This window comes from Cricetulus griseus, chromosome 7 (genome assembly GCF_003668045.3).
Source record: "Cricetulus griseus strain 17A/GY chromosome 7, alternate assembly CriGri-PICRH-1.0, whole genome shotgun sequence".
Lineage (NCBI taxonomy): Eukaryota > Metazoa > Chordata > Mammalia > Rodentia > Cricetidae > Cricetulus > Cricetulus griseus.
Genome location: NC_048600.1, coordinates 85,879,162 through 85,905,638, shown reverse-complemented (window position 1 = coordinate 85,905,638; position 26,477 = coordinate 85,879,162). Strand labels below are relative to the sequence as shown.

Below are 26,477 nucleotides of genomic sequence, written 5' to 3'. Positions count from 1 at the left end.
TGTGCTGAGCTGGAGGCTGGTAGGTTCCGGGAATATTCTTTCTGGCTTAGCCTCTCAAGCTGTCAGCTATGGTGTGGCTCACGGGAGCAGGGCTGTGCTGTTAGAGGAGTGAGTGGCAGGAAGCCAACTGGCTTTAGTGCTCTAGAGTAGCTGCTTATGCCAAGGACCTGCCTGTGCCAGGCATCTTGGTGCCAGGGCTTTGCTCACTCCACACCCTGGCAGGTTCCCATTTGTGCTTCTATGGCTAAGACTAGAAAAGCAGTGGAGTTGTTGACCCTGAAGGGCAAGTTAAAGGTACATTCCCAGTGTTGCTTCCCATGGCCACACCATACCCTGCAAGGACACATCAGGGAGTGTGTCATCCTGGTAGGTTTTATGGACAGAGTGGCCTTTGGCCAGGGCCTGGAGGAGAGGTGTGTTTGGATAGGTACAGAGGCATTGAGGGACAATAAGAGCAGGGCAGGTGGGTTTAGAGAAGGAACAGTGGCTTCTAGGTTCAAAGGGGGAATGTATATTGGCAAAGGCAGTCCAGGAGTGGACAGCTAGACACTTGGCAATCAGAGATAGCTCTGTATCGCCATTGAGGAACTCCAGCCTAATCCTTTTCAGAGGTTTGGGCCAGGAATTAGGGGATGCTATACTTGTGATTTGTTTCAGGGTTAAAACCTACCCTTCCTTGTTCTTCATCTTAAAGGGATATATTTGCCTAGGACTTCCATGTAGAAGTAAGGCCCCAAAGCTCCCTTCTGCTACCTTGAATGTTCCCTCCAAAAAGTGGATCCCCCAGTCTTAGAGGTCTCTTCTCCTGTGACCTCAGCTTGCAGGCTGGAGTCATTTTCATCTACTTCCACCTCAGCCATATGCTTTTTGGGTCATGCGAGGATATGATGAGAGAGGACCTTGTTAAGCATCACATCATGGCCTCTGCTAGGCCTTAGGCTTCCCTGTAGCTTTTGGGAGATGTTGAGATTCCCACTCATGTCTGTACTACTCACAGTTTAATAAGAGGTGAACCCTAACAATGTGCTATGCTGGTGTGTGTGGAAACAGGGGTTGGGGGTGCTGATGGCCTGCTAGGCCTGGGCAGGCTTCTCTGCATTTCCAGTCTCTTGCCCAGCATAGGGCTGGCACTAAGTAAGCCACTCTGTTGGAGACTTGCTTAGCCTGACCTTGCAATTCCCCCTCCAGCTGATGCCCTGCACACCCACAGCCCCCTATTCCTGGAGGGCAGCTCCTGGGGAAGCCCCCCGCTTCTGGATGCCCCTGCCTCGCCCCCTCAGGCCTCAAGATTCCAGCGCCCAGGACGGAGGCTAAGTGAAGGCAGCTCCCATAGTGACAGTTCAGAGTCCTCGGACAGCCTGGCACCTATGGGAGCCTCCCGCAGTGAGTGAGGTCCTTTTGGGGCCCAGCCTGCATTTGAGGGGCCTTCTCTGGGTGGTGGTGGGTCTGAAGCAGGGCTATTGTGGGCAGGCTCTTGTGTTGGGAGGAGCTGTGAAAGAAGCCATGGTGACATTCCTGTGTTTTAGAAAAGGGGTGGAGATGGGGGTATGGGAATAAAGGTATGGGCATGGAGGTATGGGGGTGGGGATGGAAGGAGGATTGATTTGGTTTCCCACTGAATCCTCACTGATTTCCTAGACTAAGCTCTAACCCAGGATAGAGCCCCAAATGTACCAGCTAGAGCTATGCTTCCTCCCACCCCCAAACTCAGTGCTGGGTATTAAGCCCAAGCCACATGCTAGGCCAACACTGACAGCTAAGCCTCATTGCCAGGCTTTGAGTCTGAGTTCTGATTTTGAATGGAACTTTGACCTTTGATCATAGCCCACTGAGTTTTGACCTCAAACATAGTCTTGACCTTGACCCTATACATGCCTCTGATTTTTTTTTTCTAGACAAGGTTTCTCTGTGGCTTTGGAGGCTGTCCTGGAACTAGCTCTTGTAGACCAGGCTGGTCTCAAACTCACAGAGATCATATCTGCCTCTGCCTCCTGAGTGCTGGGATTAAAGGCATGCGCCACTAACAGCTGCCTCTGATCTCTTGATCAAGCACTGTGCCCTGGCCTCTGCAGACATAGACTGATTCCTCACCTTGGAGAGAGCTCCTGGGAAATTACTATGGAGCTATGCTGTGGGGTACAACTATGACTGTCTCCTAGGGCCTAGTTCTCCTTCTTGTGACTAGCTGGGAGCCCATGTCTTAGTAGAGGGTGATTATAAGGGCTGGTGAAAGGACAGGAGTCCCCTCCCCAACCAGCTCATTCAGGGCAGGTGCTGAGACCCCAAGCTTGTTGGCACATCACCACTGAGTCTGTGCCTGCTCGCTTTTGGCATTCTGTCCTCATCTCCCTCTTGGCCCCACAGTCACAGCCAAGTGGTGGGGAACCAAGAGGATTGACTATGCCCTGTACTGCCCTGATGTCCTCACCGCCTTCCCCACTGTGGCCCTGCCCCACCTCTTCCACGCCAGCTACTGGGAGTCTACTGATGTGGTCGCCTTCATCTTGAGACAGGTACTGTGGCTTCTTTATCAGACCCAGCCTGTTGGCCTCTCTAGGGAATCCCAGGATTCTCCTGAGGCCACATGGAGCAGTTGGCCTCTCTCTGACAGTGCTGAGAAAACACTGGGGCATTGAAGCCAAGAGAAAGTGACAGGCCAGTGAAAGGGCTCCTACAAGAACACCAACTCTGTAGGTAATTAAGTAGAACCTTCAGAGGAAGTCATGCCTATTTGTCAACATAGAGGCTGGAGAAATGCATGCCTGGTCTCTCAGTGCCTTTGTCTTTAAAAAGGAATGGCAGGAAGGCCAGAACCTGGAGGTTGGGAGACATAGAGTTGGGGGCTGGTGTGGATTCACTTGAGAATGGCAGGGATGCCAGCAAGGGAGAGCTATGTATCAGCTGACACTTGCTTTGAGAAGGAAGCTTTGGCGCTATTGTTAGGGGATCCAAGAGAGGAGGCTTAGAGTCCCTGGGGAGCAGAGATAGTATGAGCAGAGATAGTATGAGAGGCCACCAGGACATGAAAGCTTGGACTAAGTGCCAAGGGGTGGTGACACATGGATTGTAGTGGCAGTACTTACCGAGGTCTGAGCTGAGGGAAGGGGCCACCTAAGTAACCCTGTCTTCCCATGGAAGCCATGGAAGCCATTTCCTAGAACTTTTGCAGAGCTGTACTGGGCTGGGGGAGTGGAGGCTGTGCTTCTGAGGGGTGAGACACTTGGGGGCAGTAAGTTTGGAGCCTGGAGAAATTATCAGGGCTGGAGATGAAAAGGTGGCTGTCATCAGACTTTGGCTGTTCTTGAAAACTCACAAGGATACCCACGAGGTCAACACAGAAAGCAGTTCAGTGACAAGTCTAGAACTCCCCAGGGACACAGGGAAGACTGAGGGGGTGGAAGAGGGCATCCCCATAGGTTGGAGGAGAACCTGGAACAGGCGTGATGGAAGTTCCAGGGACACAGTGAAGTGACTTCAGTGGAGTGCTGAGGACACGGATTGGGATGGACAGAGGGGAGAAGGTAGGTGAGGAAGTGGAGATAGAGTGCATGAAGGTCAGAGGCTGCCCCCAAAGCAGAGCTACTAATGGGACAGTTCTCTGGCACCAGCTGTCCAGATAGGTAGGAAGAGAGACGGCTCCCAGAGCTCCAGCAGGGTCCAGGTGATGTCCTAGGGAGGCCAGAAGCAGGGTTTGGCTGGTGAGAGGCAGAAGGGTTGAGAACATGCTACCAAGCCCCTTCTCGCTTTTGGCTAGGTGATGCGTTATGAGAGCGCAAGTGTGAAGGAGAACACTGGCCTGGACCCCGCGGCTCTAAGCCCCGCTAACCCCCGTGAGAAGTGGCTGCGCAAGCGGACCCAGGTCAAGTTGCGGGTAAGAGCTTGCTGCAGTTGTATTTGTTGGACAGGTGACCTTGGGAGTCTGGGCAGCCATGTGCCAGGTAAGAACTTTGGTTTCCTGGTAGAGTTTGTTTCCACTCCTGCTGTACAGAGTGCCTGTATGAGGGAGCAAGTGTGAGCTGGTCTCCCAGGGTCTGGCTGCACCTAGGGGACCAGGGCCCTGGGGATGGTAAAGGCAGGGCAGTTGTGGAATGCCAAGATTCTAAAGATATGGCCTTGACATAGATGATTTTGCCTGTGCTCCAGGTCTCTCAGCCACGTACACATCAGGATGAAGATGGCTAGGGTTACCAGGGCAGATCACACTAGACTTCTCTAAAGACGGGGCTCTTCTGTAGGGTGTTGGGGGATAAAGAGGAGTTTGGGGAGACATTCATTCACTTATTCTCTCAGCCAACTGCCATCACTGCCTGTGCTGTCTCAATCCCTCTGCTGGGATGGCCTGCATCATGCCAGAATATAGCGACTCAGTGTTGCTCTGGTGAGCAGTTTCACTCTGGTGAGAAGGAACATCAAGCGTGGATCCTACAAATAGTCCTGAAAGGCAGAGTGACTAATGCTTCATGAATCAACATTTTTGTGCATGGACATACTTATTGTGATGTAATTCGCCTGTCATATAATCCAGCCGTTTACAGTGTCAAATTCAGTGGATTTTAGTCTATTCACAGTTGTATGCTACCCACCCCCAAAGTCAGTTTTAGAACATTTTTGTCACTTCATAAAGGAAACCCCTTTCCCTGCAGCTCTATTTCCTTCCCCACTGGTCCTGGCTCCTCCCTGAGTAGCCAACCAGTCATCTAGTTTTGGTCTCTGCAGACTCACCTATTCTTGACTCTGATGTTGGTCTCTGTTGTCAAGACTCAACTATCCTCTGCATTTCATGTATATGAAGTCACTTATGTGTTTGTGTATTTCTTCTTTCACATAGCATGTTTCCAAGGTTCACCCATGTTGTAACATGTATAGCAACTTGTCTCCTTTTCCTGACTGCATACTATTCTACTGTATGCATACCTTCTGTTCATCCAGTTGTCAGCCGATAGGCATTTGGGTTGCTTCTACCTGTTGGCTATTTTGAATAATACTGCTTTACATATTTGTCTACACACTTTGTGTGGGCATATATTTTTGTTTTCATTGGGTATAGATGGGAAGTGGTAATTCTACACTTAATCTCTCAAGGAGCTACCCTTCTGCTTTCCACAGTGGCTGCCCTCATTTTAGTTCCACCAGAAGCGTCTGAGGGTTCTGATTTCGGCACATCCTCCTCACAGCATCCATTATTGTCTGTCTCTTTGACTCTGGATATCTTAGTGTGTGACTATCCCCACTATGGCTGATTGCCTATTGCACGTGCTTGTTTCCAAGTACCCATCCATCCTCCACAGTGATCCCATAAAGAAACCTCCAATCCCATGCCAGACCAGGTCCCATGACAGGTTTCTATAGCTGGAGCTTCTTTCCTGCCTGGTCCTGCTGCCGTTTCAGCCCCAAGTAAACAGTCAGAGACTTATATTAATTTGGCTAGCTCTGTCTTAATTATTAACCCATAACTGCTGATCTATGTATTTCTACATGACCTTATTTCACCAGAGAATGTCTGGTGCATCCTATTCTCCTGGTTTCTACATGGTGTCTCTTTGCTGTCTCTCTCTGCCTATCTTTCCCAGAATTCTCCTCGTCTCCTAGTCCCGCCTATCTTCCTGCCTCTACTGACCAAACAGTGTTTTATCCATCAACCAATAAGAGAAACATATGCACAGAAGAACATCCCCATCAGGTTTCTCTCAAGGACTGGTGTCAATGAGTTCTGCAGAGTTTTTTTTTTTTTTTTTTTTTTTTTTTTTTTTTTTTTTTTTTTTTTGGAGGGGGGAAGGCAGGGAGACTGAATCACATGGCTTTACAAGCTGAGAGGAGGTAGATCACATCTTTGGGGAGCTAATGATAATAGTGGGATGGAGTAGAGTCTTGTTGCTAGGGCAAAGGCCGAAGTTTGGGAACAAGGGGGTGTCAGGACAAGAGGGTAGAGGAGGAGCACCAGGAAATCAGAGTGCAGAGGGTCTTCTGCAAGGCTTGCTCAGTGTGCCACACTTGTGTTTGGACTTCAGTGTAAGGCGTGGGATACTGCCCAGATAGGATCAGATCTGTGCCTTGTAAAGACAGAATTTCTGTCAGGAGGCAGTCCTGAAATACAGAGATCCATTAGGAAGCTTCTCTCAGAGTCCAAATGAAACAGTTGTGGGCATGGCACACACAGAGACTTGACCAGTATGAAGTAAAAAGATAACCAGATTGAGGGACTAGGGTCTCTAAGGCCAGCCTGGGAGTGGTGGACAGTTGGGGCCAACACAGGACTTGGAGTTGCAGAATGCATGGGGCAGAACTGAAAGACAAGGGTGCTGAGATATTGAGGGAGGGAATGAGTCACCACCCAAGACACTGCCCTGAGAATCCTGTTCGGGGCTGAGGCTTCAGGGAAAGGACACCTGGGCAGTAGTCAGCTGATCAGTGCCTGTGCTCTGGTCAGGCTCACAAGCTTGTCTATATTCTTTTTATTCTTGTGTCTTTGAAAATTTCCGTTAAAAAGGACACATGGTAAATGGCTGTTTATGCAGAAGAAAGACCCATTGGTCACTGGGTAGTTTCCAGCCCAGGAATCTAAAACTGAGTGACAGGCTGTAGAGGCCAGTTGTCACTTCAGGAGGCGTGCAGACTCAACAGCATGGGGTACACTTCAGTAGGCAGCCTGAGAAGCAGGTTTGGTAACACAGTCTGTTTCTGGAATCGTAGTGCAGGCAGCTCATGGGACACCTGACTCAGTTGGGTCCCAGCCCAGAAGCCATCCTTACAAGGCTTTAAAGCAAGAGTGAGCCTTGTCTGCAAAGGCTGATCTGGGTTGTTTGTTTCTGTCCTTGCAGAATGTTACTGCGAACCACCGTGCCAATGATGTAATTGCTGCTGAAGATGGCCCCCAGGTTCTGGTGGGGCGCTTCATGTATGGCCCTCTTGACATGGTGGCTCTGACTGGAGAGAAGGTACCAAGGGTTGAGCATCTCCTTGGCTCACCTGCCTCACATGACTCATAGTACCACAGGGCAGAAAGGGTGATAGAAGCAACAGTGCTGGAGCCCAAAGCAGGGAGCCCTTTCCCTCCCTGCCCAGCAGATTAAAGAGGTGGGGAAGCCCCTGTGACTGCCACAGGGAGGGAGGGTTATGGAAAACTCTAGGATACAGCAGGCAGGGACCTGTGCCCAGGGCTCTGTTGTTTTGGCTGTCAATCGTGTAGTCCTTCAGCCTTCGGCAGGTCTCTTGCTTCCCTCACTGGCTGCAGGTGGACATCCTGGTGATGACAGAGCCATCATCAGGCCGCTGGGTCCACCTGGACACAGAGATCACCAACAACAGTGGCAGGATCACATACAATGTGCCCCGGCCTCGGCGCCTGGGGGTTGGTGTCTATCCTGTGAAGATGGTGGTCAGGTAGGACCAGGGTGTGTGTGAGGTTCTCATGGTGAACTTTTGGGGTGGCTCTCCTGTCCAAGCATGGCTGGAAGATAGAGTTTATTTCTGTTTACATGGTATCAGGAGGCACCACCCAAAACCTGGCCCCAGACTGACTGATTTCAGCTGCAGGTTGACCTCAAGCTGTTACCTTTCAGGGGTGACCAGACCTGTGCGATGAGCTACCTCACTGTGCTGCCCCGAGGCATGGAGTGTGTTGTGTTCAGCATTGATGGATCCTTTGCGGCCAGTGTGTCTATCATGGGAAGTGACCCCAAGGTCCGGCCAGGTGCAGTGGATGTTGTTCGGTGAGTGTTACTTCCCCTAAAGAAGGTGTCTCCCCGGGGCAGGAGCCAGAGGCTTTGGGGGAAGTGCCTTAGTCGTCACCCCGCCCCCCCCCCAGCTTTCTCTAGGACTTCTGTGGGTCTCTGGGCCTAGGCACTGCAAAGTTCTGGCTTTACCTCCAGTAGTCATTCACTGGGAGTCTTTGGAGAGATCAAGCCCTTTTGTAGACTTTAGCTCATTCATTTGTTCCTCCCTCCTCCTCTTCTCCTGGGCATCCGTTCACCTCCCCCTTCTCTAGCCCCGTCCAGGTCAGCTCCAGACCAGGCTCTGGTTTTGGTTCTGCAGTAAAGATTGCTGCCAGTGGGAGACTGTGAGACCAGTGGAGGAAAATAAAACAGGAATGAGAAATAGTCTTGGTGACAATAGAAGCTTAGACCCCAAGAATGGACAGGAATGGGGGGGGCACTGGGAGTTTGTGGCAGCTGGGGTAGGGACTGCCCTGACTTACTTGGGGAGAGAAGCTGGGCTGACTTTGGGGCTCTGGAGAGACAGTTGTCATCAGCTGCTTTCTGGCTCTGGAGGAGAGGTCCTGCACAGCCTGCTGGAAAGGTTGACTGGTTTCTCTCTCAGCAGACATGGGAGCTGTGCTCTCTCCCTCTGTGGTTCCTCTGTCCTCCATCTCCATACTGCCACACCTTGCTAGTTGCCAGAAGCTGCTTTCTCTGAGTCTAATAAGACCCTGCGTGCCTGGGGGTCTCTCTGGGAGCTCCCATACAGACCCCACCTGCCTGGAGGTCTCACTGGGAGCTCCCATACCCACCCCACCTGCCTGGAGGTCCCTCTGGGAGCTCCCAGAATCCCTGTAACACCTGCACTTGCATCTTCCCATTTTCCCAGATGGTCAGATCACCATCTGGCTTTAGAAAACCCAATCTATGACATCCAGTTGGTGGCTAGTGCCACAAAAATACCTACCTAGGTCTTGGCTCATCTGTACCTTGGGCCACCCATGGAAAACAGGGTTAAAGAACTGATTCTATCTGGGAAGTGAAGAGAATTTCCTAGAAGAGGGACCCTGAAGGATTAAGATGTAGACAGGCAGGCTGTCTAGAGGAGGGTTCTGAGCCAGGAACACAGGGTTTGTACATGGATATCAGTGCAGTCCTATGTGGATAGGGAGATTCTACTCATCAGGGCAGAGCCTAAGAGTAGAGGGAAGCCTTGAAATATTAGTTCAGTACTAGGGAGCTAGGCATGATTTCAGGAAAAGGTGCAATGGGGTTGGGTTTGTGGTTTACAGAAACTGCCATGAAACAGTCAAGGATGATAATGAAGCCAACTCTGCCAGGCAGACCATGCCAGTTGGGGTTGGGTTTAATGACTTTACCCCTATGGGGTATTTGGATGATTAATCCCATGTTATAGATGGGGAAACTAAATATGAGAGAAAGAGAGAGAGAGAGAGAGAGAGAGAGAGAGAGAGAGAGAGAGAGAGAGAGAAAGTTCAAGTTTACACAAAGTCAGATCCAAGTGGGAGAACCAGAGGGAAAGTGGCCACCAACGACTTTTGTACTGATCCATGGGAAAGATGAGGTGGAACTAAGGACCAGGCACTGAAGCCTCTGGCCTTGGAGTATTGGAAGCTCTCTTGTTAGTGGAGAAAGCAGAAGCAGGAGAGGTAAAGGTGAGGAACCAGATTGGACCAGTCCTTATGGTCCATCCAGAGGTAATGTACACTACTCACCTACCGGGAGGGAGGACTTAAGAGCCCCCTTACTACTACCTCTGGCTTCTCCTGAGGGCAGCAGCTGTTGGACAGGTACTTGGGCATTGGGCTGCCTGCAGGGGCCCAGCCGGACCCAGCAATGCCATCTCGCCAGGCACTGGCAGGACCTGGGCTACATGATCCTTTACATCACCGGGCGGCCGGACATGCAGAAGCAGCGGGTAGTGTCGTGGCTGTCCCAGCACAACTTCCCACAGGGCATGATCTTCTTCTCGGACGGACTCGTACATGATCCGCTGAGGCAAAAGGCAATCTTCCTTCGCAACCTCATGCAGGAGGTGAGTGTGGGACTGGGGCGGGACTGTGGCCACACCCATGAGAAAGGCGGGGCCTCAGCTGCAGGCCTCCATTACTCATGGGGGAGTTAACTCTGGACCCTGTCCACTCTTTTTTCAATCCCAAGGGGTTGGGCATCGGGAGCCTCTGCTGGTGTAGGGAAGGGAAAAGCATTTTGTTGGCATCATGGCTCTCACTGGGTCGTCTTAACAGACCTAGGAGGCAGGTATTACATTTATTGACAGATATTCACGCTTTATCTTCTCCTGACTCCAAGACCTAAATTCTTGTCTCTACATCTGGCTATTCCTTCAATAGATATCGCAGTGCCTATTGAGACCTTCAGGCTTTGTTGTGTTCCTCACTGCAAGGTGCTGGCGTTTCTAGCCTACTTTCCTGAATCTGTTGCCTAGAGCTGTGATTCTCTAGCTGCACCTAGGAATCAAAAAAAAAAAAAAAAAAGGCAAATTCCTAGGCTCAGCCAGGCAGCAGAAACTCTGGGAGGAGGCTGGGACATCTTTGTGCAAGCCCTCCATGAAATCCTTACCCTGTGGGGCTGGGAGTGGGGGAGGGGGTGAAGGAGAGAGAGAGAGAGAGCGAGAAAGAGAGAGAGAGAGAGAGAGAGAGAGAGAGAGAGAGAGAGAGAGAGAGACTGATTGACTGACTCACAGATGGAAAATGGAAAAGCAGGAGTAGGCAAATGGAAATTACATGAGTTCAAATTTCAGTGTCCATAAATAAAGTTTTATTGGCACCCAGCCAAGCTCATCTGTTTATGTATTGTCTGTGGCTGCCTTTGCGATGCAGTGAAAGAGCCGAGTCAAGTTGCTGTGGCAGAGCTCAAAGCCTAAAATATTTACTATTTGGCTTTTCGAAGAAAAAAGTCTGCCAATCGCTGATCTAGAGAAAGAAAGGCATGTAAATTGACAATTACTGGTGTGTGGCAGAAACAGGGCAATATTGGCAAACAGAGGAGCAAGGACTTAGGTTCGCCTGGGAAAGCCCGAGTGGATTCTAGTAGGTAATAACTTCTGGGCTTAGTCTTGACATATGAGTATAAGTTGTCAGGTAGACAATGAAACGGAATGTGCTGGACCTGGGGAAATACAAAGAAGTTAGGATGGAAGTGAAATCAAGCTTTATTTGGAAATAGCTCTGTGGGAGGATACATGTGCCATAGTGGTTTATGGGACTACTCAAAGAGGCTGAGGCAAGGGAGATTTTTAAAGGCAATAATGGAGGAGGATGACAAAATACATCCTTAGACAATACTGTTTGGCCATAACAAGTAATAACAATGACGACCTCAGTCTGAGGGTGAACGGACAGGTGCTGAGCAAATATGTTCTTAGAGAAATATTGCTGTGTGAGATTGCTGTCTCCTTCTTACAAGTTAATTTTTATATTTTAGACCAGGTCGAACTGTGTAACTCTGGCTTGCCTGGGGCTCCCAGTGTAAACCAGGGTGGCCTCAAACTCACAAAGATTCATCTGCTTCTACCTCCTAAGTGCTGGAATTAGGGGCATGTGCCACCATGCCTGGCCACTGCAGGCTTTTGTGTAAGGTTGTAGTCCTGGAAGATTGTGTGTGTGTGTGTGTGTGTGTGTGTGTGTGTGTGTGTGTGTGCGCGCGCGTGCGTGCGTGAGAGAGAGAGAGAGAGAGAGAGAGAGAGAGAGAGAGAGAGAGAGAGAAACAGGTCATCATGGGTGTGAACATCTCCTTCATAATCTCTTGGCTTGGTGTTTTTTTGATGGGGTTGGCCCAAGTGATTCCATTATGATTTTGACAACTTTCACCAGATGCAAAAGTGCAGGAGTGAGAAGTAGCCTGGGGTGTTCTCAGAGCTGAAGGCATACAGGATGGGGGTATTGCAGGCAGGGTCAAATCAAGGACCGGTGGGATCTGAGACCTTAGAGGTCATGAGGGATCCAAACTTGGTGGTTTAGAAACCCTGGAAACCAGATCAAGATCTTGGGCTCTCTGCTGAGGGCAGTGTGGAGCAATGGGGGGGGTGTTTGGACACATCATCTAATTTGGGTTGTAGAAGGATCCCTCTGGCAGCTCACTGGAGAACACACTGGCAAAGTAAAGGAGGGAGGGTATTTGGGAGGTGTGTGGGGCAGGCGAGTAGGTAGGTGGGAGTGGGGGGTTGGAACTGGGTAGTGGTGTCAGCAAGTAATGTAGCCATTCCCTGGTAGAACCATAGAACCCTACCTCAGATCTACGTGAGGAACTGGGTGAGAGGGGCAGTCATCTGGGGCATGGCTCCTAGCAAAGGTGAACTGATGGGTGGTTGTCTGAGTGTAGATGAAGGGTTCCCCAGCAGGCTCTCTTTAGGCCTTCCTCCTTCACCAGCTTGCTTTGTTTTTTAGTGCTTCATCAAAATTACTGCTGCCTACGGCTCCACGAAAGACATCTCTGTCTACAGTGTGCTGGGCCTCCCTGCATCCCAGATCTTCATTGTGGGCCGGCCCACCAAGAAGTACCAAACCCAGTGCCAGGTGTGTGAGGGCCGGGGAAAGGCGTTAAGGGCAGCTCCTGATCATTCAGTTACTTGCTCATTCATTTAGCAATGCTTTGGGCCAGGCCCCCTGCTGGATGCAGGGGAGAATCCTGCATCTAGGGGAAGGGGAAATGGCAATGACTGTTTATAGCAGACCAAGTACCATTCTGAATGACAGAATGATGGGGCCCTGGAGATGAGCGGCAAACTTAGACTCCAGGGCAATGCTGGCCTCCGGGAAGGGATGGGGAGGACGACGAAGGACAGTCAGAAAGAGCCTGGGATTGTGTCAGAGTGCAGGGGTACAGATGTACTTAGTGGCCCAAGGGAACCCTAGAACTGTAATGAGTCTCCCTGCCACTGCTTTTGGGGTCCCCGAGAAGCTACAGATTCTCTTGGAGGATGCCCCAGGGAAGTGGCGATGTTGGGATACAGGGTCAGGTGCTAGCCTGATGCTTGTCCCCTCCACAGTTCCTGAGTGAAGGCTACGCCGCACACCTGGCGGCACTGGAGGCCAGCCACCGCTCGCGCCCCAAGAAGAATAACTCGCGCATGATCCTGCGCAAGGGCAGTTTCGGGTTGCACGCTCAACCGGAGTTTCTGCGCAAGCGCAACCACCTGCGCAGGACCATGTCGGTGCAGCAGCCAGACCCACCGGCCCCTAACCCTAAGCCCGAGCGGGCACAAAGCCAGCCTGAGTCCGACAAGGACCATGAGCGGCCGCTGCCCGCGCTCAGCTGGGCGCGTGGCCCCCCTAAGTTCGAGTCGGTGCCCTGAGGGGTGGGCGGTGCTCAGAACAGTGGGGACAGCTAGGCAGCCTGCAGGGAAGGGAAGGGTTGCCTTCTCCCTGACACAGGCGTTTTCCTGCTTTTTCCCTCCCGTGTCTGTCCAGCAGTGTCCGACCAGAGCAGGGAGGGACCTTGCCCTGACATTGGGGAGCTCTCTGGGCTGCGATGGGGTGAAATCCATCTCCCCATGCCTGTGTCCACAAGCCCGAGTCAGGAGTGATGTGTGAGTGTGACCTTTGGGTCAAGCCTGCCTGTGCCCAGTGTTTGGGTAAAGTCGACCATCTTTTCGAGTCCCAAGGTTTCTGTAGCCGCGCTAGGCAGGCTCAAACCAGAGAAGCCCCCAGCGCTGGGCACACGGCCGGACAGGTGTTCGTCCCCAGCAGCTTGCAGGTGCAGCAACTTGACTGTGTGTAGAGGAGTGAGTGGTATTTGTGCCTGCCCTCCTTGTGACATCTGGGTCACCACTTTGGGGCTGGCTGTCTTATGACGCAGTGAGATCACTTTACGGGAGAGGACTTTCCCTGGGTTCAATCTATGTATGCGGCGTCTGTCCACAACCCTGGGGATCGATCGGGTCTGGTGCTGACTGTCCGCCTCACAGCTGTTCTTTGTTCCCCTTCTTGTTCTCAGTATCTTTATTCTCCTGTAGCCCTTGAAGACAGATGTCCCTCTTCCTTGAGTCTTGCCTTGTACATTTCCCCGAGAGGCTGCAGCCTTGGACTCTGGCCAGAGTTGGTCTGGCTGTGTGCCCTTGAGTCTGTAGCATATCATCTTTGGGCCCTGCCTTTTTCTGTAACTAAAAGGGCCTCCTGGCTGAGATGGGTCCTAGGTTTGACTCCCAGGCTGTCAAGCATTTCTGCTCTCTGGGGGTTTGCAGAATGCCCAGTGAGCCTCCTCCTCATCCCATCCCTCCCCACTCTGGGAGAGAAAGATTCTGGGGTGAGGCTGAAAGGGAACCCAGACCTCAGAGGAAGGAAGGTACTACTTCATGGAGAACATGCTGGCTTGTGTACACTGAGGGAAACAGAAACTTCTTCCTTCCACCAACAAAGGGGACAACATGGCTGCCCCTTCCATAGCTCTGCTCAGACTGACTTTTTCTCTTTAGGTTTCTGGAGCACATAGAGCTGAGATCTTGGGTTCTGGAGGTTCATGGAATATTGGCTCAAGCTGTTGTATTCTCTTCCCCTCCCTGGCCACTCAGTTTGGTTTGAGCCTAGAACCTCCTCTAGGGTAGTCAGACCCCTTAGGATGGTGACAGGGGATGTTTCTTTGCTGCCAAGACCCTGGCCTCGGCACAGTCTGCCCTTGCTCCCTGGCCCAGGCTGATACCTGTTGTATGGCCAGCTGGGTATCTTAGAACCCCCTGGGCTGCCAGTGAGGCCAGAGCCAAATATCTGTGTACACAGCAGGCACTTGTCAGCTCAGTGTCGCTTCTGTTCAATGTCTACCTCTTGCAGCTCCCATGCAGCCTGTGGCGGCTGCTGATGGGGGTGGCTGGCACCATGTTGTGAGTTGCCCAGCAAACTGGGTGCCTCACTTGGGCTGGAGGGGCTGTGGGCTCCCAGTCCCCACCCTGCTGTTTCCACTCAAATGTCTTCTCCAGCCTGCCAGCTCCTGTTCCCTCGGCCCATCCCATCCTATCTGCCAGCTCTTCTACTGAACCATCAGCACTGCAGTTGGCAAACTGAGCCCATCACTGCCAGGGGGCTGCAGACAGGGCAAGGAGGTATGGGACCAGCTTTAGCTTCTCTTTCTGTCCCGCCTCCTAGAGGTTCATACCTGCCCCCCATCATTCCTCCTGGAAGGTCATACCTGCAACCACCACCATTCCTCCTAGAAGTTCATACCTGCTCGCATCATTCCTCCTAGAAGTTCATACCTGCTCCCATCATTCCTCCTAGAAGTTTATACCTGCTCGCATCATTCCTCCTAGAAGTTCATACCTGCCCCCACCACCATTCCTCTTAGAAGTTCATACCCCCATCATTCTTGCCTATCTTTTGTCACCAGATCATATGGCATAGCCACCTGAGTTGCAGCCCTTTCCCCTGAATGCTGTGATTTGAGTTTGGATACACCCGATTGATTCTCTCACAGCCCTTTGTCTTCTCTCAGCAGGAGCCACCGAGTCTAACTTTCAAATGATAAGCGCTTCTTCCTTTTCTGAGAACCCCAGGCTGAGTGTATGTGTGAATGAGGGACCCCCCAGGGAGACTGGAGCCAGTGACAGGGCTCTGTGGGTCAGAGTCAGCCAGAGGCCCCACCCCTTTTTTTGCTAGAGCCCCACATTGGGGCCTGGGTGACCCCTTTTGAGATGCTGCTAGTGTACAGGTGTTGTGACTACCACCCTAGGAGCTGTGGCCAATGCGGGTGAAGTGCGCACTCGCTGCTCTGTTGAGTGAACAGCTCAGTATTGCTTCCTGGCAACTGTACTCCATGTGTGCTTTCACTAGTGCTGTGTTCAGTTAGGTCAGAGACAAAAGGAGCTGTTTCCTAGTGTTTTCCAGAGGGGAGTGCTGTTGCCTCCTCCAGTAGTTTTGTGACACCCCATCTAGCTGTTTTCTAGCAACCTTTAGCTCCTGGTGTGCCTGCTCTCCAGCTGCTGGAAACATGTTCCTGCTTGACCAAAGTTCCTGTATCTGAGTGGCATGTTTGTTCTTCCCGTGTGGTGGCTGTCCTGACGTGGCTGAGGGATGCCTGACACCTTCCTTTATCCCTTGTCCTGTTGTGGGTTGCTGGAGTCTGCTCTTTCAGGATCATGCCCCTCACCCCCAAAGACTGACCCCTCCCCGAAGCATCACAACATATTTTTTAAGAAATAAATTATTTTCATGCATTCAGACGAACAGCCTTCCTGCCTGGGTGCTGGGCTACAACAAATGTATCTGAACCCCGGTATTCCTAAGATTGGGGTGGTTCTCAGAAGGAGGGAAGGCTGTACCTAATGGTTTTTAAACTGTACTTGGGGCACTTTGCAGCCCAGAGCTGTGCCCCGGAAGTATCCTGCAGACAAAACATGGCACTTAGCTTTCATTGAGGAATGGACCCTGCCAGACCAGTGCGTCCAGGTCTAGAGGAGGTGCCACTTTTGCAGGCATACTCTCCATCCAGCTCAGGTGAAGCCCCCTCCGGGAGGGGCCCCTGACTGTAGGAGTCTTGCAGTTGACCCCGCCTTAAACAACCACTTTCCAGCGGAATCCCGGGGGGGTTCCATTCCAAGTGCTCTGGAAAATAAAAAAATATATATATATGTATACATACATACATATATATGTATGTATATATATCTCCCATTTTCTTTCCCTTCTGGGCCAGGGAGGAATTTCTTATACATCCAAGTTAAGTGTTGAGTACAAGTAGCAAAGCCCTGCTGAGTTCTGACCTTGCTGGGAAACTAACAGGGAGGTTGGGAAGAAAATCAGAATTTGACTTCACTCTGTGGTGGCGAGGAAGAGGTGGGGGACACCAGTGGCTAGCGTGGGACATGCCCCCTCAGACCCAGACCCACTGTTCTTTTCTCTTTGTTTACTCAGTGGTGGCAGCCAGTCTGACCTTGTCTGCGGTCTGCCTGTCCCATGTGTAACTTCCAGTACTCTCTGTGACGGCTGGTTCTGTGCTAGAAAAGGCTTATTATAGTCCTCATGGCTGCCTTGTACAAAATCCGTTAGAAAAGAAAATGTAAAATATCCAATTTCTAACAAGACAAAAACAGCATTGTGGAGTTAAAAGATTTTTACAATTGGTCTTGATTTTGATGTGAGCTGTTTTTAACTCTGAAACATTGTCACTTAAATAAAAACCTTATTTGCCTTTAACATGTGTTTCGTTTTGGGATAAGTTGAAAAAGGTTTTCTTTAATTTCTTTATTTTTATTTTATGTGCATTGGTGTTTTGCATGGTGTCAGGTCCCCTGGAACTGGAGTTGTGAGCTGTCGTGTGGGTGCTGGGAATAGAAATGGGGTCCTCTGGAAGAATAATCAGTGCTCTTAACCACTGAGCCATTTTCTTTTGCTTTGGTTCTTTCTGAGAGAAGAACAGGAGCCGAGGGGATGGGGGTCACAAAGCTGAGCTCCAGATCTATGGCTGTGTCATGCAGTGCAGTGTCAGAGTGTGTGCATTCAAAAAATGCCAAGTGTCAAAAGCAAATTTTTATTACGAAAAAGCAATGTGATTTGGGAGGCTGACATTCTGGTATCTTTCTAATAAAATGACATAGCAGATTTCTTAAATAATTTACAAAGAGCGGAAACTGGTCATGGACAGTGTTCTTTTCCCTGCATGCCCACAGTACCCCACACTGAGCTGATAAGCAAGAGCTCAGGCTTGCACGGTTTACAAATATCCCCTCTCTTCCTGTGGGGCCCTGTGGGAGCAGGAGTAATAGTGGGCCTCCAAGAATCACGTCACTGGGAATAAAGGGGATGGTTTCATGGTATGACTCCTGCAGGGCTTTGGTCCCAGTGACACAGCTCAGAACTGTCTAGCATCTTAAGGTACATTCCTAATATTGATGGGTCACTGTGAGCTGAAGAGCAGGGTGGGTATGAGTCCCCTGGGGGGAGCATGGGCAGTTCCTATCCCCTCTTTAAGGTCTTCCTGAATCACTTTTGGGCTGTGGCCAGTGGTTACCAGTGGGCCCAGACATTGCTGAAATAGAAGGGTTCTGAATCCCATGTTAATCAAGTCCTTGTTAGCAGTGGCCTGGTGATGCTGGTGAGCCCAGTGCTGCCTCCTGGAAGTTCGTGGGTGGGTGGCACGGACATCGTGGTGGCCTGTTTCCTGTAAGACAGAACTTCCATTGTGCTTCTTCCTATTCTCAAGGCAGGAGATGGAGGAAGCTATAGCCCTTCTCTCCAAATCAAAAGCTGGAAGGTGGCTTTCAGTCCTTTGAAATCACAGGGTTCTGATGTGATCAGTACGGGTAGCAGCTTGGGCTGAGGGAAGTAGAAGACCCAGATACTTCCTACTCTGCGGTTTTCTCAATCCATTCATTCTTTAGCACTCCTGCAAGTGTGCATGAATATTTACATGTAGAGAAGGAGGAGGTGACAGAGGAGGAGAAGACTGAGAAAGAGAGAGGGGGACATTACCTGTAAGATGCTTGCTGTCCTCATTCACGAATAAGGGAGACAGTCATGTCACCACTAAGGATAGAGAAGGGGGAGGGACTGATGACCTGGGATGCTTCCTGTTCTGAAGGCATCCCAACCCAGACTAGACAAGACCAGAACCTGGAAGCGTGGTGGGAACATGGCCACAGAGGTCATATGGACTCAGAACCCTTTGTGGCCATTATACAAATGGGAACACATTTTTCAAAGGCTCTGCTTCCAGGTTGGAATCCTGAGCAGATAGATCAGGGAGTCCATGTTACTTTTGCCAAGTCCATGGGTAGACAGGGTATAGAGGAGTCACAAAAGGTATTGGAGGAAGGGAATGTCTCTCAGGAAGCAGGCAACCACCTAGCCACATGTGAAATTCAATGTGATAGGCAAGGGTGAGGGTTCAAGGCCTGGAGGACTCATAGTGCATCCTCCACCATCATCCCAGGAGACTGAAGCCCAGAGGGACAGGGACTGGTCTTGGTCATGTGGCAGATTGGTGTTGGAACCAGAACCCTCTCTAGAAATACAGTATGGCTCAAGGGGCCCATGGCCATTTCACCCTGATGCACCCCAGGATGCAGCTCACCTCTCTTCAGCCTTGATGGCTTTGTCCAGCTTTTGTGACAGCTTCTGGAGATGCTGGATTCCAGCCCCCACAGGCTCTAGGTCACTGTCAGACTCACTGAACACAAGAGGATGCAGGGGTTAGCAAGAGCCCAGAGCAGGGGCCAGGCAACCCCGGGTGACTGGGAAAGCCTCACTAGAGCCTCACTGCAGCATGTGACATGCAAACCTGTGAGGCTGAGCCATGGAAAATTATTTTGTAGTCAGATGACGGTTGCTGCTGGCCTTGCACCAGTGCCTGGGATTTCTAGATGTTTCCTATCTAGAATGGAGTAGAACTCATCTCCTGTCCCTTTCACAGGTAGGGAAACAGTTCTGGAGAGGTTTTTTCCCCTTCAGGTCCTCACTAGCTCTGGGGCAGATCTGAGCCAGAACAGGGATATGACAGGTCAGAGTGTCCTCACCCTAGGTAACACTGAGGAGACTTGTGGGACAGAAAGGGAAATCACACTGGGCTCGGAGACTACTTGCCTGGGAGAGCAGAGAGGTTCTGTGGAGGAACAGGGGCTCTGGAGGGCAGCCTCCCTCCTTAGCCGATGACGTCGATGGGCATGTGGACCCATCTGGCCAGAGAGGCGAGGATGTCCCCCGACTCTGGCATCCCGGTTGGCCCTGTATAGCCGAGTGTTCTTCTGGCTCAGACTGGGCGGGGATCCTCTGTCCTTCTGGGCTCCTCGCTTTCTCCTCACTTTGACCTGTGTTTGCATTAGCCACTTGGTGCCACTTTGGCAGGACTCCTGGATCCTCTGTGATGGGTTCATGTGGGAAGGTTAGCAGAGGTTAGCAGAGACAGGACCAAGGTGGGCTGCCAGCCTTTTGCTATCCCTCCATCCTAGGGTCTGTCCCACTAATACAGTCTGCTGTTAGTCTTAAGAGTGAGTATGATTCCCTATAAGACCTTCCCAGAGGCCCAGCGCAGGGACACAACAGGTAGTCGCAAGAAGATGGCTCCACATTTGAAGCCCTCTGGGAGAGACTAACCCAGACAATGAGGGAGGTACAGTTTCCTGACTACTGGACCCCTTGCCATCCCCCTCTGCTCTCATTCCTTCTCTTCCCTCCTCCATCTTAGTCCACACAGATCCTTCAATGACAGTTCTGATCATAACCCCTTCTATGGCTCCCTATAATCTACAGGGCCGAGTCCCAACCCTTGGATCTTTTACATGTGGCCTGATCAAACAGTTCTGCTTAGATTGCCTTTGTCTTGGCAAATCAGAGCCCAGAGGTTGGAGCAAGGCCCAAGGTAAGTTTGATGAGTTGGGTGACCTTAGACAAGATGTCACATTTCATTGCTCTGAGCTATATTTGTTGAAAGCAATCTTAGGGCTCTTCCAAGTCAGAGCTAGACTTTGGCTAGGAGGCCTCTCTGTAGCATTGCCAAGAGCCTCTGCTCTCTCTCCACACCACCAGAATGCCCAGGGAGATGCCCCCCCCCCCCCGCTTCTCTCGTTGCAGGTATTCTCATTTTCATAGCTGCTGCCCTTTCCAGGGCACACCTGCCCGCATCTTCCACTCCAGGGTTAAAGACCTGTGTGGGGTCAGTGAGATAGCTCATCAGGTAGAGGTTCTTGCCACCAAAATTTGACAACTCGAGTTTGATCCCCAGAATCCACAAGGTGGAAGGAGAGAACGTACTTCTGCACGTTGTTCTCTGACCTCCAGACGAATACCATTACGTGAATTCTCCTCCCATAAATAAACGCAAACATTTAAATAAACATTAAAAAAGATGTCTGCTCCTGGGCACACTGCACCCAGACACCACCCCTCAAATCTGCCTCTGAACCGCTCAAGAAGTTGCACCCTTCTGCAAGCCCTGCTCCTCTGCCTTTTCCCACCAAGTAGCTGACAGCCAAAGTGAAATAAGTAGTCTGACTGGGAGAATCTAGACAGGGGTCATCACACACCATCCCTGTCCCCACTCACTGTGACTTAGTCCTCACACCAAGGCCACTTCAGCATCCAGGCTGGACTCACACCATCCTCCTGGTCCTGCGCCTCCATATACCGCCCCTTTCCCGAGTTATCTTGGAAGTCTTTATTCTAGGGAGTCTTTATCCACTAAGCTTGAGACTGGCATCTCTTTATAGTTAGCCATTTCTTGCAATTTCCTCTCATAGGGCACAGCAGGTTACCTTGCACGGAGAGCATCAATTTCTTCCATGAGATTTCTCACTCACTCACTGATTTGTTGGAAAACTATTATGTGCCAGAATGACTGAGGGTGTTGGGGGAAACTGCCAGGACCTAATCAAACTCCAAGACCCCACTGACTCTATATTCTTGGGGCCTTCCTGAGGATAGCACACTTCTGTAAACAAATGGCTAGTGGTGTCACTGTTACCTGGGACATAGCACCCAAAGCACTTTTGGCGGAACGAGCTGCAGCCTGAAGACCCTGCTGCTCTGGCTCTGGGGTTTCCAGGCGTTTCCAGGAGGGGCCAGTGCCGAGGTTGAGGCTGACAGCTCTCAGTGGCAGCCTCCTTTGGAACTGTCTGCACAGGGAGCCCAGGGGACCAGTCTCCTGATGGCCCTCAGCAGACCGGGTCACCGTCTTCTCTAGATGTTCCTCTTTTAGGAGTGATCTTCTGCGCATGGAGGCCGTCATGCCCTGCCACTGAGACGCCATGTGCTTGGTCCAGTCTCCTCTGCTGGTTAGTTCCTGGAGAGGTCAAAAGGTCAACAGAATACTCCCTGGCCCTATTTCCCAGGCGTCAGAGACCCTGGGAACTGGGGAAGGGATGAAGTGGAACATATCTGGGTGGGCCTGTTGCGCAATTGTGGATGCCAGAAAGATGACCATGGCGTCATGGTCAGCAGCTGCCTCGACTGTAAGGCGGCAAATTGTCTGACTTCCATCCCAGCCTCCTTCACTAAGGCTCAGCGGAGAGGCACAGAGGTTACCGAGTCTCGGCGCTTATGCAGGACACCATCAGCAAGCGGCTCTTTCACAAATTCGTGCTCCTCTATGGAGCAGACTCTGGCCACCCCGCCAAAGCCTCGAATCCGATAAGGTGCTTTAAATTTCCAGACACCGCCTTTGCGTTGCGGGTCCTGTCTAGAGCTCCTGGCCCGCTCCGCTCTCAGAGCTGCCCGTGAGTCCCCCCCGCACCCCGCCCCCCAAGCCCTTCGATGTCCCCGTGCGCTCACCTCCCTTTCTGATACCGGGGACCCGAAGATCAACACCCGCTCCTCGCCCACCGCTGCAGATTTGAAACTCCGCGCGGCCCCGCCCCAGCCTGGTGCTCGCAGCCCATTGGCCCTATCAGCCCTCCGCCGCCACCTCCCCTGAATTCCGATTGGTCTGTTTCTCTCGCGACCATAAATCGTGCTTTGGGATTGGCCGGGCCACGCCCATACATCTCTGGGGACCCCCGCCTGGATCGCAGCAAAGGTTCCAGCAGTCAGTCACCGCCCAGTCCCCTTGCCACCTCCCAGTGGTCGCGCTTTGTCCATCGCATGTCCAGGCCCTTCCCAGAGCCTACGGTCAGGCTGCTCTGCGGGATGCTGCGAGAGCGCAGGTCACGGCCACCCAGGGCATCCCTTCCGTCCTTCACCCCACCTAACTTCCCGCATCCAGTAGTTTTGTAGAATGTTCGGCTGGGACTGCCGAACTCTGCGTTCCCTGGGAAGTTTTGTTTCAAATTCCCCCGCCTGAACCTCTTCCTTCCTGAGAGACCGCCCAGCCCCTGTCATTTCCTCAAACTCACCACCCGGCTGGCACCCAAGAAAGCACATCTCAGAGGAGGGGGCAGACTGTAGAACCACCTCTCCACCCGTTAAGTCAGGTCCTCCGCTTGGTCTTGCCCCAGACATCTTTCCATCTTTCCCTTAGTTTCCCAGCAAGCTTAAAACAACAACAACAGCAACAACAACAACAACAACAACAACAACAACAACAACAACAACAAACAGCCTGCTATGATTTCTCCCATGTACCAGTTTTTATTTTTGTTGTTTTGATGTTCTGCTTTTTTATTTATTTTATTTATTTTTATTTTTTATTTGAATTAGAAACAAGATTGTTTTACATGACAATCCCAGTTTCCTCTCCTCCCTCCTCCCCTGCCACTCCCCCCCCAACTAAAACCCTACCTATCACATATCCTTTCTGCTGCCCTGGATGGTGAGGCCTTCCATACGGTGTCATCAGAGTCTATTGTATCCTTTGGTATAGGGCCTAGGCCCACCCCTTTGTGTCTAGGCTCAGGGAGTATTCCTCTATGTGGAATGGGCTCTTGAAGTCCATATCTATGCTGGGACAATGCTTTTTTATTTTTAAGATTTTATTTTTGTTTTTAATTATGTGTCTCTGTGTGGATTCATGCATGGGAGTGTTTGCAGGGTCCGGGTGGGGGTGTGAGGCAGAAAAGGAAGTCAAACCCTCCGGAGCTGGAGTTAGAGGTGGTTGTGAGGCACCCCATGTGGGTGCTGACAATCAGACTCAGGTCCTTCTGCAAGAGCAGTAGTGCTTTTAAGGACTGAACTATCTCTCCCCCACCTCTCCGTCAGTCTGTCTCTGTCTCTCTATCTGTCCTTTTTTTTTTTTTTTTTTTTTTGATGGGCTCTTACTGGCCACATTCCTGGCTCAGCCTCTCCAATATTGAGATCAAGGGGCCCAGTTGTTCCAGCACAATGGGGCCCTCTTACCTGCTTCTCCAAGAAGCCTTATCTCTCCTCTCCCTTCCCATCCTTGCCCAAGTTTGGGGTAGGACTCCTAGAGACTCTTCAGGCCTCCTCCTGGTATCTGGATTGTTTGACCCTCTCCCTGAGCCTCTGTGTTCACCTCCCAACCCTCTATGATGATTGGTTAGTATATAGCACTTTCATGAACCCATTTTATCCCCAATGACATACAACTCTTTGAGGTGGCTATGGTATAGAGTTTAGGCTGGTCACATTTCACTCATTGTGAATATGCAACAGGGTGAAGGATCCAAACGCTGTCTACACAGGAGCACCATCTATGTGGACCAGGTTGACTCCTTCATTGCTGCTTCTCAGACCTTACACCTCCTTCCCCAGCCTGGATCTTTCCCCTGACTTCTGAAGCCAGCAGTCTCCTGGGTCCTATCACAAACTGCTGGCTACCGAGAGCTAACAAACCCAAGTTGGAGCCACCCTAGTTTTCCCAACCCCCCTTACAGGTCTCCCTAATCTTACAAGTGGGAACTTGTGATTTATTAAACTCTGTTCTAAAAATAGGCTGAAACTGGGACTCAAGTACAGCGTGTCTGGAGAGATGAATATTTCCACATCAAATCTCTAATAATCAGGCAGAGAACGAACCACATGTTATCTAAACCTGAGACCCAGGGAATGAGCTGCCCAAGGCAGGCAGAGCTTATGCTCATATTTATGTTTTTATAGGCATGCGTCTTTGCCAATGTGTGTTTGCCATTTTTGCACAAGGCATATCATGTTCAAGGCCACTCTCAGTAAGAAACCTGACAAACACACACACATGCAATCCCAAATAAGTCTTCTTTGGAGAGTGGCTTGTGACTGTGTGATGTGCTCTGTGGGGTTTTATTGCACCCGGGTAAACAATGGGTGTAGGCTGTGGTTTGCAAGCCACCGCTCTCATGGGCTTGTTGCTTTGTCCTCCAGCCTCTCCTCCCTGGGACTGTTTACCAGGACTCTCAACCTGCTTATGACACTTGTATTTGCGATCACAATCAGAAGCTACATGCAATGAATCAGATGGAGGAAGAGAGAGTGGTTTCTATGAAGGCAGAGTTCAAAGCGAGGGAATGTCTCAATGAAGATGAAACACTGGGGAATGGATCTCTCAAATAGTACTTCGCCACATTCATCTCCTCAGCACCTGCTGCAGCGCCTGGCGTGTCAAGGCATTCATAATAATAGCTTATATTTTCTGAGTCCTTACCACGTGTCAGACACTCAGCTAAGTGTATCGATATGCTTCCTTCTCAGTTCTCACTGCAGCTCTAGGAAGTCAGATCTATTTTTATTCTCATTACTGATGACGAAGCTGGAGATTCAGACAGGCGAGATCCTGGGTCTCTGCCTCTGAGCTCGGTGTTCCTGTCTTCGGGTCACACATCCTTGCCAAGCATCTGGAATGTGTGCGTGCATGCATGTGTGTAGCAAGTATTCTCAGGGCTTGCAGCTCTCTCCCCTTTTGCCACTTGGAGACATAACTGGCAGACCAGGTTAATGAAGGGAAGTCTCCATGGCAACGAAAGAAGGCAGAAGAAGTATTTTCTTCTGAATGGGAAGTTGCTCCCTTCAGCCTTGCATGGAGAGTGGCTGTTGGAGGTGGGGGTGGGGGCTCCACACAGGCATGACTCTTAGATGAGTGGTGGGTGCAGGGTCTCCCGCTCCATTGGAGGAGAACAATGCAGCAAGTAGCACAAGTGGGGCTCAGCTCCACCTTTTCCTCTGCTGAGGAGGGAGGGGGGGAGGGTGCTTCAGCAGCCCCCTCTCTCCCAGCTTCCTCTCCAGCCACAAAGCTTTCACTAGCATCTCCACCCCTGGATTTATCACATCTCATAGAAAAAACTGACACCCAACAGTTACTATGTGCAGAATGCCATGGACATGAAGAACCAGGGGCCATGGAAAGTGAAGGGGACCCAGGGACCTTACTGGGGTTGGAGGTTGGGTGGCTTTTCCAAATATGTGACATTCTAGCTGAGGCACTGGGTGGAGAGTGATGTCAGAGACCTTGCCACATTCCAGGACTGACTGGACTAAGGCAGAGAGAAGCAGAGGGCATGGCCAGGGGTGGGGTGGGATAGGTAGGAGCAGAGGCCCAGGTTAGGGCAGGGGCTTAGAATAGATCTGGGTTGGGAAGTCAGCTGGCTTTGAAGAGAGGAGCATGTGACCGGAACTGTAGTCCAATAAAGGCTTTGAAAAGATTGGAGGCTATGGCCTGAATAGACAATGGAGCATCCCCATCAGCAGCGAAGTCTGCACCTCAGAATTCCTTTGCCTCTTCTCTTTGCTGTTTGCTTTTTGACTCTCTGCAAAGTAAGATACAGAGACAATAGCAAAGTGTCAAGTGTGAAAAGGAGCACAACCAGGTCCTTTTCTCCCATTGTGCATCTGATCAGGGTAGTGAAATGTCCCAAGGAGAAACTGTATTATAACGAGTCATTATAAAGCAATGCACAAGGCCATCCTCCATGTCAGGGGAGACTACTGCAGGGAGCTCGGAGTCAGTGCCTGGCCCTGGCCTATGTTCTCGGCCCACTACATGGTCATGGTAATCACATTGACTATCCGTTCTATCCGCTCAGCACACATGCCCCATTACGCTGCCATGTGGCTAAAGAAAGATGGAAGAGAAAAGGAAAAGGCCTTCAGTCTTACCTGCTCCCCAAGACTGGGATGGAAACCAGCCCCGAGTTGGGGAGATGCCACTCAGGAAGGGCTTTCTAGAATTCCAAGTTTCATACTCTGTATCTGACCAGTTGGTCTAGGCTTGTGGTCCTTTAAGGCAAGGAGTCCTCATGGAAATCAGGACTTTTGAGGGTGCTGGATATAGGGAGCCCCGGGACCCTGGCCTTCCTGGAGAAGGGACTTGAGGAAGGGTGGATTGGAGACACACAAGACCATGAGGCCATTCACTTTGACGTAGGAAGTTCCTAGCCCAGTTATAATGTCACCCTGTGGCAAGGTCAGTGTTGTCTCTCCTGGTCATAAGCCAACGTCCAGAAGAGACTGGTTTTGCTGT

The 26,477-nt window shown here is 51.0% G+C and overlaps 2 protein-coding genes across 2 annotated transcripts in view; one reads left to right on the top strand and one right to left on the bottom strand.

Annotated features, from left to right (window-relative positions):
* The window catches only part of Pitpnm3 (PITPNM family member 3), a 68,143-nt gene extending 55,114 nt beyond the window's left edge, over nt 1-13,029 (top strand). Inside the window, exons 12-20 of the mRNA XM_035448128.1 lie at nt 1,189-1,383; nt 2,365-2,513; nt 3,755-3,871; nt 6,819-6,935; nt 7,232-7,380; nt 7,560-7,709; nt 9,567-9,750; nt 12,122-12,250; nt 12,724-13,029. Coding sequence (XP_035304019.1) covers nt 1,189-1,383; nt 2,365-2,513; nt 3,755-3,871; nt 6,819-6,935; nt 7,232-7,380; nt 7,560-7,709; nt 9,567-9,750; nt 12,122-12,250; nt 12,724-13,029 — 1,496 coding nt within the window. The remainder of the gene's footprint in view (nt 1-1,188; nt 1,384-2,364; nt 2,514-3,754; nt 3,872-6,818; nt 6,936-7,231; nt 7,381-7,559; nt 7,710-9,566; nt 9,751-12,121; nt 12,251-12,723) is intronic.
* A 5,124-nt stretch (nt 13,030-18,153) lies between these two features.
* Pimreg (PICALM interacting mitotic regulator) lies at nt 18,154-21,404 on the bottom strand. Its single transcript, XM_035447469.1, has 4 exons — nt 21,120-21,404; nt 19,244-19,518; nt 18,735-18,830; nt 18,154-18,187 (listed from the first exon to the last, which is right to left on the bottom strand). Exons 1-4 carry the CDS (start codon nt 21,402-21,404, stop codon nt 18,154-18,156), a joined length of 690 nt encoding a protein of 229 aa, XP_035303360.1.
* Nucleotides 21,405-26,477: the final 5,073 nt, after the last annotated feature.

Bases quoted from the DNA above. Each gene is read 5' to 3' on its own strand.
- Pimreg (XM_035447469.1), bottom strand. From the start codon at position 21,404: ATGGCGTCTCAGTGGCAGGGCATGACGGCCTCCATGCGCAGAAGATCA. The intron at 19,519-21,119 runs GTAACAGTGACA...AACCCATCACAG, and splicing joins CTTTGGGTGCTATGTCCCAG to AGGATCCAGGAGTCCTGCCA. The intron at 18,188-18,734 runs GTGAGCTGCATC...CTCTATCCTTAG, and splicing joins GCCATCAAGGCTGAAGAGAG to TGGTGACATGACTGTCTCCC.